General features: G+C 42.6%; 1 protein-coding gene across 1 annotated transcript in view; it reads right to left on the reverse strand.

The window, feature by feature from the left end:
- Positions 1–15,102, reverse strand: part of LOC104618342 (TBC1 domain family member 8-like) — a gene marked incomplete at both ends in the record, with an annotated part of 16,384 nt that extends 1,282 nt beyond the window's left edge. Inside the window, 4 exons of the mRNA XM_010283909.1 lie at positions 1,336–1,530; positions 2,721–2,928; positions 10,906–11,146; positions 14,874–15,102. Coding sequence (XP_010282211.1) covers positions 1,336–1,530; positions 2,721–2,928; positions 10,906–11,146; positions 14,874–15,102 — 873 coding nt within the window. The remainder of the gene's footprint in view (positions 1–1,335; positions 1,531–2,720; positions 2,929–10,905; positions 11,147–14,873) is intronic.
- Between the last annotated feature and the right edge of the window lie 332 nt (positions 15,103–15,434).

Consider the following 15,434-nt stretch of genomic DNA (forward strand, 5'->3'; position numbering starts at 1 on the left):
CAGCCTGTCCTCACAGGAGAGGTGTTCCAGCCCTCTGACCATTTTGGTGGCCTCCTCTGGACCCGCTCCAACAGGTCCATGTTTTTCCTGTGCTGAGGGCTCCAGAGCTGGACACAGGACTCCAGGTGGGGTCTCACCAGAGCGGAGTAGAGGAGCAGAATCCCCTCCCTCGACCTGCTGGCCACGCTGCTTTGGATGCAGCCCAGGATATGGTTGGCCTTCTGGGCTGTGAGCGCACATTGCTGGCTCATGTCCAGCTTTTCATCCATCAGCAGAAAAAAGGTTGTTACTTTAAAACAGAAGTTGTTAGTAAATTCTAAGTGTCTTCATGACAAGCTACCAAACAATCTTCTACTTTGGTTAAGGTTTGAAAAACAGAATCAGAGAATAATTTCGGTTGGAGGGGACTGTCTTCTTCAATCCCCTGCTCAAAGCCGGGCCCCCCAGACCAGGTTGCTGGGCGCTGTGTCCAGTCCAGTTGAGTAGCTCCAAGGAAGGGGAGTACACAGCCTCCCTGGGCAGCCTGGTCCAGCTCTGCCCATCCTTGTGGGGAAAGCTGTCTCTTTTTATCTGATTGGATTTTCCCTTGCTGCAACTTGTGACTATTGCTGCTCACCTTTCAGCTGGCACCACCAAGAAGAGTCTGGGTCCATCTTCTCTGTAACTAGTGGAAGACAGGCTGAACAAGCCCTGCTCCCTCAACCTCTCCTCATAAAGCATGTGCTCCAGCCCCTGACCGTCTTGTGGCCCTCCACTAGACTTCCTCCAATTTGTCAATGCTTTTCATGTGTGGTGGGGTAGAGCCAAAACTGGACAGAGTACTCCCGACCAGCCTCAGAAGTGCTGAATAAAAGGGAATAGTAACATCCCTTGACCTGTTGGTTACACTCCTGCTAGTACAACCCCATATGCTGTTGGCCCCTTCACTGTAAGGGCACACGGCTGACTTACAAGCTTAACCAGTTGTCAACCATGATCCCCCCACCTTTTCCACATGGCTGCTCCCCAGCCAGCCCACCCCCAGCCCCTCCTGTTGCATGGGGTTACTCTGTCAGGCTTCGCATTTGCTTTTGTTGAACTTCATGAGGTCTCCATCAGCCCATTTCCCCAGATCACCAAGGTCTCTGTGAAGGGCAGCCTTGCCCCCCAGCATATTCACTGGGTCCCCCCATTGTGTCAATCACAACCATGCTGCCGGTGCGCTCCATCCCATCAGGCAGGTCATTAGACATCAGACAGCACTGGCCCAAGATCATACCCCTGAGGAAGGCAGGAGAAAAGACCAATGGATAAATGTACTGAATAATAATTAAAGAAAACCCAGAATTTCAGTACCTGGTTCTTATTTTGCAAGTTGTTACAGTGCACTGGGTTGCTGGAGTTCACTTCTTGTAGCCTCTGGAGCAGGTTGTCCACCAAAGTATCGCGGTCCTTCAGCTCAATGAACTGAAAGGCTGTCTTGCTCCTTATGCTAACAATGATGGGATTAGGGAGAAGGCTTGTGTCCTCCATCTTCTCTATACTGATTACCTTTTCCAGAAACATTATAGAAAACACATTATGCGCCACATCCACAGAAACATCTTCAAATATTCTACATGTACCAAAATGTACAAACACAGCATTCATTTACACACATGCTTTAAACATGGTTATTCATATTGCCTTTCCTTGCTCAGACACATCCTACCACCTGAAGTTTATGGTCTCTTTAGAAGCTCAAAGAAGGCACCAAAAAGTATCTCAGATGCTTTTTTTTTTCTTTTTTTAGATGACTCTGAGGCCCACTTCTGCAGAGTGGACTGAGAGGAAGGAAGGAAAGGGGAGCGATGATTAAAACAGGTTTAAAAGGATCAATTTGATCAAATTCTGGTGGATGGAGGAGGAAATTTACATTCACACTCCCAAGGACAGAGGAAAGCAGTTGTTTTGTTGTTTTTTTGATTAGGTATATAACACTGTTCTCTTATTGTTTTCTATTTCTGTAATAGTGGAAGATTAGGATATTTTGATGTTACTCTGTTATTAGTCGAGGATGAAAGGGAAGCTTTAATTAAAAGATCGTAACAGCCTTGTATCCACAGCAGATCAGGCACGTGTTTGCTGACAGCTTCCTTCTCTTCTTCTACTCCCACCACCTTCCCACGCACCCTCCATTCCATTTAAGTAAGTCTCTGACTTCATGGAAAAGTGGCAGCTTGTCACTGCCTCCAGAACATCCCCTCTTTCTCTCTGCCCTACAGGTTTGCAAAGTATCCCCAGTCTTGCTAGAGTTTGTCTCTGGAGGGAGAGCTTCAACACTTCTAAGTGTTGATGCCAGGTAAGGACACTTTTATATTGCTAGCAGGGTCCAAGCTGAAGTCTCCATCAACATCAAGCTGGACATATGCATTTGTGGAGCTGGGACGGGAGCACTGACTGAGTCTTGGACCGAGCAGGCTCTGCTTTTGCAGTGCTCTGTCCTGCTGCATTACCTACCCATACCTTCAGTTTGAGGTTGAACCTTCAGTTTGAGGTTCACGTTGAGTTACCCATACGTATTTTTAGGAGCTTATGCCCTAATGAGTCCTAGAACAACCTTTACAACAATTCTGTAGGCACAATACACACAAGCATCCTACTCTTTTCCATCAAACGATAGTTTGCAGATAAGTCAAGTGACGCAGAACATCAGAACGAGGCAGATACGGACCCAGAACAAAACAAACTAACAACTCTACCTCTCTAAGTGGGATGATAACATTGCAGCAGCCATTTTCTTTGCTGGCAAAACAGATGTAACTGTCTGAAGTATACATCCTTCCCACTGTGTGACAGCGACTAAACGGCGTCCAGAGAGAACAGTCTACAACTTCATGCAGCTTCTCCTTCCTGGGCAATCTGAAGAAGGCCCGAAAGAATTCATTCTGTGCTCTGGCTTCCAGACCCCTTAAGAGAAAGCAGTAAGAGCGAATCACAACCCGAAGGTCAGGACATCCAGCAAATGTTCGTTTTCTTGTTAGCCTCACCAATAGCAAGGAATATGGAATAAAAGCACCGTGCACAGCAATATTCACTGCCTATATAAACAGATCGATAAAAGACCGACTCTGAGATACCAAAAAGAATCATCATCAACACTTGCTTGTTTAACAACAAGGTCAAAGTAACTACTGTAGTGACTAGGAAAGGAAAGGACACCAATTTAAACCACCTGGGGTTTTGGTTTGCGTTTTTTTTTTTTTAATTATTATTTAACCATGCATTTTCTATGGCTGCTGTACCACTTTCCACAAACTCAAAGAGTTACATGTTTCAATGCCCAGGAGAAAACTAAATCTTTCATCTGATGAACATAAAGCTAATCTCTGTTGCTCAATGTATGTTCCTTGTTTCCCTTCCCAGTAGCATTACCAACATCACCCCAGGGATTTGCACCTGCACCCAAAAGTAATGCATTTGCTCCATGGGTACTTCTGAAGTCGTCAGTAATAGAAGAGTTAATGACGGTGGCATTTACATCATCGCATCCTTGACTTGTGGAGGTATCGGCCTCTGAGAGCCCTCAGACCAGTTGCAAAACACACAACAGTTTCAGGTCTTACTTACAGACTCAGTTGGGAGTAACAGCACCAGCTACATTCGGTTTGGACTTGGCTTCCTTCCAGTCACCCATCCACATTTATGTGCAGAGAAGAAATTTAAATAAATGAAGCTTTCATTACTGAGCTATGGTTATACAGACTTGGCTTTGGGGATCTTTTTTTTGACTCCTTTTTTAATGAAGAAGTCTGCAGTAATTTAGAGATCTATGCAATTACATTATAAACAGGCCACGGCTATTAGCTCACCACCAGCAGCTCCAGAAATGTCAGGGCTTAAATTCTATCATTTTCTTTACAAGAAGTCAATTTTTCCAAACATGATTCACCAAAGCTTGACTTGGTTCCATTGAAAGAATTTAAAGCGTGGGCTGAAACATAACAGGGAGTGGTACCTTGGTGCTGTAAACCCCCTCTCCGCTCCTTCCTTCATCCTCCTCTTCTGCATACACTCTCCCCCTACCCCAGCCCTGCTGTTTCAGAATGAGTTGAAACAGATAAAGCCTCGGCTTCAGTAGGTAAATCAAGGGGGGGGCGGGGGGGTAGTATTTCAGTTTGAACTGTAGAGAAACCTAAAGCCACGTGAAGCAAGGCGGAAGACAACCTAGAACAAACTGAGACCTGAGAAGGGAGGATCTGTGTCTGCGCCCAACAGAAACGACAGAATGCGCTTGACCAGCGTTCAGCTGCCGTTCCCTTCTCAAGCATTATCTTCCTTAATAGTATTATCCAAGGAAAACAGATAAATAGTCTCCTGTTTTTCACAAAGAACAAAGAGAAACCCTCTTTGTGAAGGAAGACAAAAAGGTTGTTCCCAAGTAAAATTCCACAGCGAAAGCAACTCTGATAAGTGCCCGCAGCGATCTGCTATTGTGACAAAGCTGGATCAGGATATGCCTCCTAGTTAACTCACCACTAAAATATTTTCCATTTCTGCACAGCGCAGATGAATGCTGCTGATAGCATCTGCAGTCAGGTCCGGGTAGAGCCGTGCTCTCCTGCTATTGTGCTGAGAAGGTAAGACCCTCCCTGGATCTGCTCGGTTGTGAAAATTTCTGTACCTTTATGCGAAAAGAAGCATTATATAGAAGAGCGGGACCTCCGTTGAAGCAGAGATTGTCTGTTATTTAAGAGCTGACTGTTTCTAATGCGGCAAAATCTGCAGTTTCTGAGCTTTCAGGATTTTGCTGCATCTGTTGGGGCTGCAGGCTTCTTTCAGACAAGAAGCCACAAGTTTTTAAGCTGAAGAATGACATTTCCCGTATCTGAAGCCAAGTAAATTCACCAAGCGCTGCGTCCAGCTCCCTCACCCCGCACCGGGGGAAGGCTGCCAACCCTAACACGCCTGGAACTGCCTGTCCCCCCATGACTCACGCCACCGGGTCACGCAGGGCCACCGCAGAGACCACACCGCAGCCAGGGCTGCCCCAGAGACAAGTGCCGAAACGGGGGCCAGCCTGCTGGTGGGAGGGATCCCGGGAAGAAAAATAGAAAAATTTCATCCCCGGTAGCACGGGGATGAAATGCTGTCAGCACCTACAGCTGTGGGCTCAAACAAGAGGTTTTATTAGAAAGTGGCACACCATGAAAATATTTCCTGTTAGGCAGGCAAATTCTAGGGCTTAAAGCAATTGCTTCCCTTTATAAATACAGCCAAACAAAATTAGAGCTGGTTAAGAAAACCCAAACCCTGTAACTCAAAAAAAACCCACAAACAAAATTAGCTCCTAAAACAAGACAGGCAATTGTTTAAACATGATCCAGCAAAGATGCAGCGACTGGCCTGCATCACCACGTCCCACAGCTTCCATTTTGAGTTTTGCAACACCTCCAATGCCAAACAGAAATGCAACCTTTCTACCTGCGGCCCAATCCATTTGAAATTTTCTCCTCTAACTTAACCATTTCCATGTTGGCTTGCTTTTTAAGCAAATGCAGTGTACTGAGCTGTACCAAAGAAAAAGGAATGCTGTTGTTACCAAAAAAAAATGTTTACCAAGTGTTTACACATGCAACAGAAGAATAAAAGGCGAGAAGACACAATTGCCTTGTTCCCTACTTTTCAGAAAACTCAGCAATTCTTTCCAAGCGCAGTTCCCAACTTGCGCGTTACAGGATCCTGGACTGCCTCCAACTCCAGCACTTCAAAGTGAACGGCAAGTCTGAACTGTGATAACTCCTTGTGTGTGACCCCTACATTACCTTCCAAGAGTTTTAAATTAAAGGAAATAACATACAAGACTAACAAAATTCCTAAAAGTATCAGGACACTTAAAATTATGTCCTCACTGCCAAACGTTTTTCTCCGCTTTAAATCTGACAGAAGTCAGCTTGGGAAGATCTTAGCTCTGCTGAGTCACTTGCTGCCTATCTAACATCTAAACAGTCTGGCTGACCTCTTGCTTTTAAAGACCAATTACTAGACTCTTCTTCCTACTCAGACTCCAGAAAGTTACAGATTTTGGGAATAATGCATCCAATGATATACGTCTTGTTTATTGGAAGAACTGCTAAATTTGCATGGCAAGAAAGACTCCTCTTAAGCAAGCTAAGAAAAGTTATCTGACAAGAGCCAGCATGGACTTGTCAGGACACATGGAAACTGAACATCATTCCCTTACGTAGCAGGAACACTGGACTCGTAGATGGAGGAGATGCAATGGATATTTTAGCCAGACTTTATGAAAGTTGGTATTTCCTCACATAGAACTAATAAAACTGGATCACAGTAAAAAACTGTTGTACCAAGCCAGTTGAAAAAGAGTACCCAAAAAAACAGACCTCAAAGGCTCCCTGGTAAATTGGAAGGCTGTATTGATAAGACCTCCTTGGGGGTCTTGTCCTGGAATAGCTTCTGTTCAACGTCTTCATCAGCAATCTTCACGATGAATCAGAGATTATCGTTATCAAACTTTACAAGGGATCACAAGTCAAACATGAGCCAACAACTTCACACACCCAGGAGGAAGAGAAGCACTGCACCAGGCTGCAGAAGTCCATGGCCAGCAAGATGCATAATGGCAGTCCTGGAGCTGCTGCAGAGATGGTCATGCTGCTCCTGCCCTGGTCAGCGCTGGTAAGGTGTTGGGGCCAATCCTGTATCCCACTACCCCACGCCTGCAGCCGCATGGGATAAGCGACGAATGTCCAGAGAAGAGCAGTCAGAAGGGCTAACATAGGACCAATAGGAATTATTGGTCCTAAATTAGGACGAATAAGAAAAAATGGGCTGAACTAGGGCAGTGAATTTTAAAGAAGAAAAGAAAAAGGAGATCTATACCGATCTCCAAATACACAAATGGTTATTCTAAGGAAAAAGAGAACGTCTGATCTATTCAGGAGAAGACGTAACAAACTCAAAAAGCAGCACTAAAGATTCAAGTTAGGCTTCAGAAAGACTTTTCAATGACAGGACAATGAAGTACCAGTATGGATACTAATATTTCCGTTACATTTCCATTACTGGAAATCCTTAAAAACAGGTTAGGCAATCATCTGTCATGAATGACACTGTGATAATCCAAATGCTGCCTTTTGCTTGGCAGATGATATAAAATGAGGTTCTTTCTAGTCACATCCTCCTTGTTACTGAAGGTTTATGGCATTCTCAGATTCCCTTTGTGAAAGAATTAATGTGGGCTGAAGTGACATTTACAATTCAAGACACTTCAAACAGTTTTCATTCAGCTTAGATCAGTGTTAAAAACCTTCTCCGCCTTCATATGAAGCAAAGCCATTCTCACTGGCAACTCACAGCTAGCCATGAAGAAAAGAAATCAAGGTGGTTAGAACCTGGAGAAACATATCATACTTTTGAAACCTTATTGACACCAGCACTGAAGCTTTTAAATCAACATGAGCCAGAAACATGTGCTCGCAGCCCAGAAGGCCAACCATATCCTGGGCTGCATCCAAAGCACTGTGGCCAGCAGGTCGAGGGAGGGGATTCTGCCCCTCTGCTCTGCTCTAGTGAGACCGCACCTGGAGTCCCGTGTCCAGCTCTGGAGCCCTCAGCACAGGAAAGACATGGACCTGTTGGAGCAGGTCCAGAGGAGGGCCACAAAAATGATCAGAGGGCTGGAACACCTCTGCTGTGAGGACAGGCTGGGAGACTTGGGGTTGTTCAGCCTGGAGAAGAGAAGGCTGCGGAGAGACCTTATTGCAGCCTTCCAGTACCTGAGGGGGGCCTACAAGAAAGCTGGAGAGGGACTTTTTACAAGGGCATGTAGTGATAGGACAACGGGTAATGGTTTTAAACTGAAAGAGGGTAAAAATTTAGATTAGATAAAAGGAAGAAATTCTTCTCTATGAGGGTGGTGAGGCACTGGAACAGGTTGCCCAAATAAGTTGTGGATACCCCATTCCTGGAAGTGTTCAAGGCCAAGTTGGATGGGGCTTTGAACAACTTAGTCTAGTAGAAAGTGTCCCTGCCCATGATGGGGGTTGGAACTAGATGATCTCTAAGATCTCTTTCAACTCAAACCATTCTATGATTCTATGAAGTTGCAGGTCCTGCTCTGGCCAATTTCCTCATTACATTTGAGGAATGCAACAGATATGCTCGCATCCTGAAAGAGATGGAAATAAGAAGTACAATAAACCTATACCAGAGATTTTAGTGACCTTCTTACTAGAACAGAAAAAATAGTTACCCTATGGTCCAGTATAATGGCATGGCACGTGAATCTATCTGCAAGAAATGGCATTTGCAGTTGTCAAACACCTCAGCTTTACTTTGCTTTTTATGGCAATTAACTTAACTACCATTAATCCCTTTGTAATCCACTGTTCCACACCTTATCCTCTCATTAAGCAGCACGGAAACTTGTGTATTAACTTGTTTGACTCGGACCATGATATAATTTGTGTCATAGACTGTGGGCTTAATCCCATAGCCTCTCTGAGCCCTGTCCCTCCACTGCTCAGCAGGATGACCCCAAGAGCCTCAGGAACAGCAGCAAAGGTTTCTGGTCTTCAGAATGTCAAATATGCAGACCATGACGACATTAAAAATACATTTTTTAAAAATATTGAGATGAGCCTCTTGCAAAACAAAGCCTAACAAGCAACTTCATTAATTTGACACAGCTGGAATAATTTTAATGATGTGTGGATTATTGCTTTCATTTTGATAGACTACTATTTGCTTTCAAATCATGCACATGAATTAACATAGAGAATTATTAGGGAAAAAAATACTGAGAGAAAAAGTGTTGTTCTTATAGTACTACCAATGGCTGCAGGAAAAAAGCAGCAACAAAAACTTCACACACCAAAAGAGTTCAACCCACCCCAATATGTTAGCCTTAAAAACCAGTTTATCCACTATTCAAACTACAGTCTTGCTTAATCACGTTACATCAAAGTGGTTGCCGAAGTGTGACAAAGGGCACCAGAAACAGCAACTTATCCAATCACTACCTAATTCATGCAGAGGAAATGGGATTTTGGCATCTTCCATGTTTCCATGTTTTCCCTTCTGCCATCTCAAGTTACAGCACATCAGCACAGGCTGGAGAACACCTTGCCCAGGAATTCTGCAGTAAATATATTTTTATCTTTCCTTCTCCTCTGCCCACCCCCCCAACATTTTTCTTTTTTTTTTTTTTTTTTTTTTTTAGGTTGGCAGGAAGGAGAGGAAAAAACCTGTTTGAATAAATGTGTGGGATGGTTTCTGTTGCTTGTTTGATAATAGACACACTACTTTTCAAAAATGCCATAAGGTACTTACAGGTTGATTCCCTGGGAGCCTCCTTATTATAGCATATTACTAAGCTTATATGTTTTCTTTGCAACTGTAACTTTAGTTTCTTCGTAGTTTTCCATTCAGTTAGTACCCTTGATTCAAAAACTCTTTTGTGAAGTGACAATAATGAGTTAAAAAATTAGTAGATGCTGAAAATACCTCCCCCCAGCTTTTTGTTTCATCTCCTCTGGATTTACATTCCTTGTTTCATGCATCTAGCTTTTCAGTCCAGAAGTGGGAGAAGGGAAGAATGGTAAAACATGGAAGGAGGCTTAGATACAACCTATTACTCAAAGCCATACCCTACATTAGTTGAATTACATATCCTACATTTTTGGGGCCAAAAGCCTACAATGTTAACAACATCCAGTTACGCATACATTGTAAAAACAACAGTAGCTCTTCTGTTTAAAAGGAAGCCAGGCTATGAAAAAAAAAGCCTGCAAAGATGTTTGCGGCTGCTCACCACTGCGTCACCTCAAATGAATTCCTTGATGATATCATGGATGAAATCCTGGTGTCAGTGATTTTTCTTATCATGTGTACGTATGAAATTGCAGAGAAAGTGCATTTTATTGTTTTAAGCTCCATTATGAAACTTTGCAGAAGTGTTTAGCTGAGAGGGACACCCAACACCACTGCAAAAACGCGCCTCAGAAACAATAAAATAGCTACTGGACACGTCTCTCTCTTTTGGGAAAGGATACCACACATTCCTTCTGTTTTAGCCAGGAAGCAACACCTGGGTAATTCCCTCCAATCCGCTGGCAGAGGGAGAGGAAAGAAGAGCGGGAAAGGGTATGATTTAGGAGGGGATAAGCACTCCACTCACACTCCATTCAGAAAAGAAGTATTTTAAACCAGCACCTTAACCCTGATGCCCCAGGCAAATTCCAGTTTGGGCTATTCCATCCTGTCCACCTAAAATTCCTCTGGGCAGTTTCCCTTCCCCTTTCCCACAGCAGCAAATAAAACACAAAGTTGTGTCTTGCGCTACCAGCAGAGAAATAGTTATCAATCTTCCCCCTGAGAGCCCAGCGCATTTCTGTAGTGGGAGAGGAATGCAGAGATGCATTTCAGGGACACATGGGGTAGAGCTGACAATAGCATATTAATCTGCTGCAACAGCCTGTGGGTTTTTCAGTCCTATAACTGCTTGCTTAAATCAGCTATGGCAATCACGCTAGTGGGAAACTCCACGTTTCAGGTATGATCAAAAGCAGTAACTCTACAGAATTGACGGCCCTAGGGAAGCCCACGCGTAGCCAAAATTATAAACAAAATAATGTTGCTCTTCACGGAAGATGGAAAATATCCCTTGCTGCAATCTACCCTTCTATGGGGAATGGTACTTTTAAAACAAATGAACAAAAAACCACAGTGATGTTTAAGGGAAAAATATAAAATGGGAAAAAAGTATCTTGCACACAAGTTAAAATGCACCTATTGGATACATAATACCTTATAAAATCTCTTTTGCACCCAATCAAGTAAACCTTTGAAATCTTACCCAGCTAACAAGGCAAACCATGAAGCCCACCATCGAACCTCTGCTCATACGACACTTCAGCTTTTTACCTCTTGGTAATCTGAGTAGGATCCTGTAAGCCTGGATCCAGTTCAAAGATCTCATTATCCAGTAGCCTTCGGAGCGTCACATCTGCCAGCTGCTCCATGATCCTGAAAGCCTCCGCGATATTGAGGAACGTGGAGAAGTCACGCTCTTTATTCGGAGTGGTGACGCGGACCGCGTCGGTCATGAAGACATTTGAGGTTCTTTCCAGCTTCTGGACCTCAACCCAAGGAATGATGAGTTTCACTGCCATCGGAGAAAAAGCAAAAGTGGGTTGGAAACTCTGCTTACATTTTTCAGATTTGGGAAATAAGCAAATTCGGAATGAAATGCAAGCAACTGAAGAGGAGAGAGACCCATTTTTACAAAGACCAAGCAAAAGCTGAAATGCCTGTTAATACTCTACATTCATTCTCCCCCACTCTAAAAGACTGTCTTTTTCAGAATCTCTCCCTCAAAATTTTACCTATTTTCCCAAGAAGTGCCGGACCGGGGAGTCCTACCTCTGCGGAACACCTGCCATACACTGTGCTCCTGCCTCCTTTACAAGTCACTCCTGCAGCCTGCGTCATTACTACCAGAAGAAACAGTTCACTTCAAGAACAGGAAGAAAATAGGGAAGGGCTTTGTAATCACCCAGAAATAAAACCGTAGGCAGGTGGAAACCCAATTACACGCACAGTACTTGAACTTTTAAAATAAAGCTAACTCACATACAAAAGGAAGCTTTTGCACATGGACATTTTTATAAAGTTGAAGTGTTACTATAAACGGCGTTCACAAAAAAAGCCACCTAGGCATTGGGATCTTTCCATTTCGGTTACTTTTTACATAAAAGGCGCACAGGCAAATCTTGTCCTGAACATTAACTGTAGTCAGACTTGTTTATAGAAAAGAAGTATAGGACAGTGTTGTCTGCACTTAAACACTGTTGAATCATAAAAATGCACATGATAAACAGAGTCAGCTTATTTTATATAACCACTGCAGGATGTTATTTGCCTCTCTCATACAAATCTCTGGGTAGAAATTAGGCTGGAAAAGACTTTAAAATAGATTAAATTTCTACTTAACAACTGTTGGAAGCTTCCCAGGATTCTCTGTGCCAATAGCGTCAAGACTACACCCCCTAACATCCCGCGCTGGTCTCCTGATGCCAATAAGGCAATAAAAAGGCAGTAATAACAAACATTGTCATATATATAATGACACTTATCCATGATCATTAATTACCTGAGGAGCTACCCTCAGCAAGTTCTCCGTACTACATGAACCACAGCTGTCAAGATTACTTGCAGATTACATTTTCTCTTACTCAAATAAAGCACAGCTGCGTCAACACGCACAAACTGTTGCGCACGGTCATAAAATCGTCCGCACGGGCACAGCCAAGGGAAGAAAGATTAAATAGCGCCGTAGCAATAGCACTATTGTGCACGCAGGTCGGAATCACATAGGCTCTACAGAGCTGGTTATAGAAACAGCACAGCAGACTGTAAGGGGCCCAAACTACTGATGAAAGGTACAAAGTCTTCAAAGTTTTAGGAAAACAAAAGTTTAATTAAAAAATGTGAAGAAACCCTGGCACATCTGTTCAAGATATCTGATGTTCTAAGCCTCTGAAATTCTGCAAATACTTAGAGGCTTAGATAAAAAGGGACTTGTCCTAGAAAAAGTGTTCCACGGAGTTCATGCTCACATAAGCCGTAAGTTAATTTTATGAAAAGCCGACAACAGGTACCAATATTGCATTCCAGGTCATTTCAATATAAAATAAAACAAGGGGAAGGGGACAGACTTGCCAGAAGCAGAAGACTTAACGCTTTGCCTATAAAGAGATTTCAGTCTACAATTTGTGGGGATTTTTGTAGAGTTAAAACACACTTAAGAACTATTTTTATTGCAACTCATATATTGTTTTTTTTCCCGTGCTGTATTGAAGAATGCAATAAATGTGATTTCTTAACAACATTTTCAAGACCAGATTTAACCAATTTAATTTGTGATTGCTACCTGGAAAAAAAGACAATGAATCACTTGTTCTACGTGTAATCATCATCACCTTCTCAAATAGTAACAACCAGCACTATAGTAAATCTGGATTATTAAATGTAATGCAAGTATTTCGTAAATGTGACAAAATACTAGCTTTGAAACAGAAGCAATCAGCTTTGTCAGAATTGGGGAGGTGGAAAGCACGTCAACATATAATGCTTCTCACCGAGCTAGAGAAGTTTTGTTTAACCAAAAGATAATTCAGGTTTTTATTTCACATTTCCGTGCAAATGCATGGGAACACAAAGGCAATGCAACTGACTGCAACAGCGAATGAACAGCATATTGTCCATGGTCAAAATGAAAAGCTGCAAATGTGTAGTTGTTTGTGTGGGTTTTTTCATTTTCATAATGAATTATTATGAAAAGAGGTGAGAAGCGATCTATTCTTAAATAATACAGTGTGATGCTGTACTTCCAGTATCATTTCACAATCCGTGGTATTGCATAAACAAAACTTTTGAAACACTATGAAGGATTTTTCTCTCTCCCTCCTTCCCCCACTATCTATCATTAATAACTATCATGTTTGCTTTGTGTGCTTTGGCAGACTGGATATCTCAGTTTTAATGAGGGAAAGCCTACAATGATAGCAAGAAGAAATAATTCACAAAGGATATTATTTGATACTAAACAGAAAACAAGGAGATTAAACAAGAACTCAGATATGTCCTATGTATCAAGAAACTCCATTACAGTCTTTCCAGAAAAACTCAACTTTTGTTTTTATGACGAATAACAAATTTGCCAGCATTTTAAATCTAATTCTGCCACCTTTTGCAGATATGACAAAATAACTGGCCTGAAATAATACAAGTGAAACAAAGACCTCTAAGCATGAATTTGTATGTTTTAAACCTTAGAAATTACCGATTACTCTCTTCCTTATTTTTTATGTACTTAATTTTTAAACCTACAGTTTCATTCGCCTAGCCCTCCCAACATTAAATCCAGACAGTACATGTTTTTCCTAATGGTTGTAACTGACAATTCTTGCTGTCTTTATAGCAACATAGGTTTATGTTACTGTCCTTGATGAAGCTGAAACAGGATGAATAGGACTTAAAATGTTATCAGCTCATGCACAGTCTTACTAAACAGAGAAATGCTATAGAGTTTAAATGGCAACATTAATTTGAACTAACTATTAATTTGAATTAACATCTGTTACATCCATTTTTACCTTCTGACATCTATTCTGACACAGGCTTTTCATAATGACATGACCCTTCCTCTGTAAAGGAACACCACGACCATAACTCGCTTCTTAAAAATGTACATTTGTTGCAGTCACTATCACACACAAATTTGCCACCGCCTGAAGGTCTGAAAACCCCGGGAGACGCTTCTCGTGACGTTCCTGCGCTGCCCTTCAGAAACACAATGAAATCCCTACATTGCTGTCGTTTTCCCGTAAAAACTCTGAATTTTCAGCTGGCTCTCCAGGGCACTGCCCTGTTATGTTTCCTGGGCAACTTTCAGGCAGGCAGCTGGACCCCGGCATCCCGGGCCCCACCAGCCGTCCCCTGCCACCCGGCAGCGATCCCTGTGCTTCCCTGCCGGTGGGAGGGTCCTGTCCCTTCTCACTGTTTTCGGCACTAAAAGTCTCTATTTCAGAATCTGTAGGAGGTCTGTTACATTTTAAGGCTGCATCACCAAGGCAAGAAAAAGAACCAGATAGCAGCTATGTCTGCAGGCTCTTATAGTCTCATTTTCATTACTGGATTCATACTAAAATATAAACATGAAGTGAACACTAAATTAAACAGGATCTTTCAGCTGAACAACAAAACACTCAGAAACTAAACTTCAGAGGCAAACTAGGCTTGTCATAAAAAAATCTAGCTATTCTTGCTTTTAAATACAGTTATATTTATATCTCTCCCCAGCGTTAGATTTCTTACGCATTTACACTTACATTCTTTGCCCAGGAAGAAGGAATAAAAACAGAGATGATTGATGCTCAAATAAAGCCAGCCTTGCCGAGGAACTTTTCCTTTCCAACAGCAACAGGAATAATAGGTGATCAACTTCTCTGCTTCAGGAAAATTAAATCTGGATTCAAATTTCACCAGGGCTTCTCGGAACTTCTCGGGGTCTTCCTCCTGCTCGGCAAGCTTGCTGCTCGTTTCCTCCGCAATCAGCGCCTGAGTCCACAACGAGAGAATACATCTGGATAGAGCTACGGCATTCACACTGGAGCAAGTTGCTACAAGCTACCCATTCAAATTTTAATAACACAACCCTTTCTTACAAAGAAATTCAAGTTGATTTGCAATTTTCACAAATGGAGACATTTCTGCAGCGTTTGCATGTGCATACATTTTGAATGCTTCCAAAGAAACATTCCCCCCCCCGCCCCCCCCAATGAGTCTGGCAGAACCATATATTTACAGTTTCACTATGGCTTGTGATTGCTCTTACTCGGTGTATACAGAGCAGAGGCAGAGTAACACTTGTGTGTACTGACCAGCACTAT

The sequence above is a fragment of the Phaethon lepturus genome, unplaced genomic scaffold, assembly GCF_000687285.1.
Source record: "Phaethon lepturus isolate BGI_N335 unplaced genomic scaffold, ASM68728v1 scaffold47203, whole genome shotgun sequence".
Lineage (NCBI taxonomy): Eukaryota > Metazoa > Chordata > Aves > Phaethontiformes > Phaethontidae > Phaethon > Phaethon lepturus.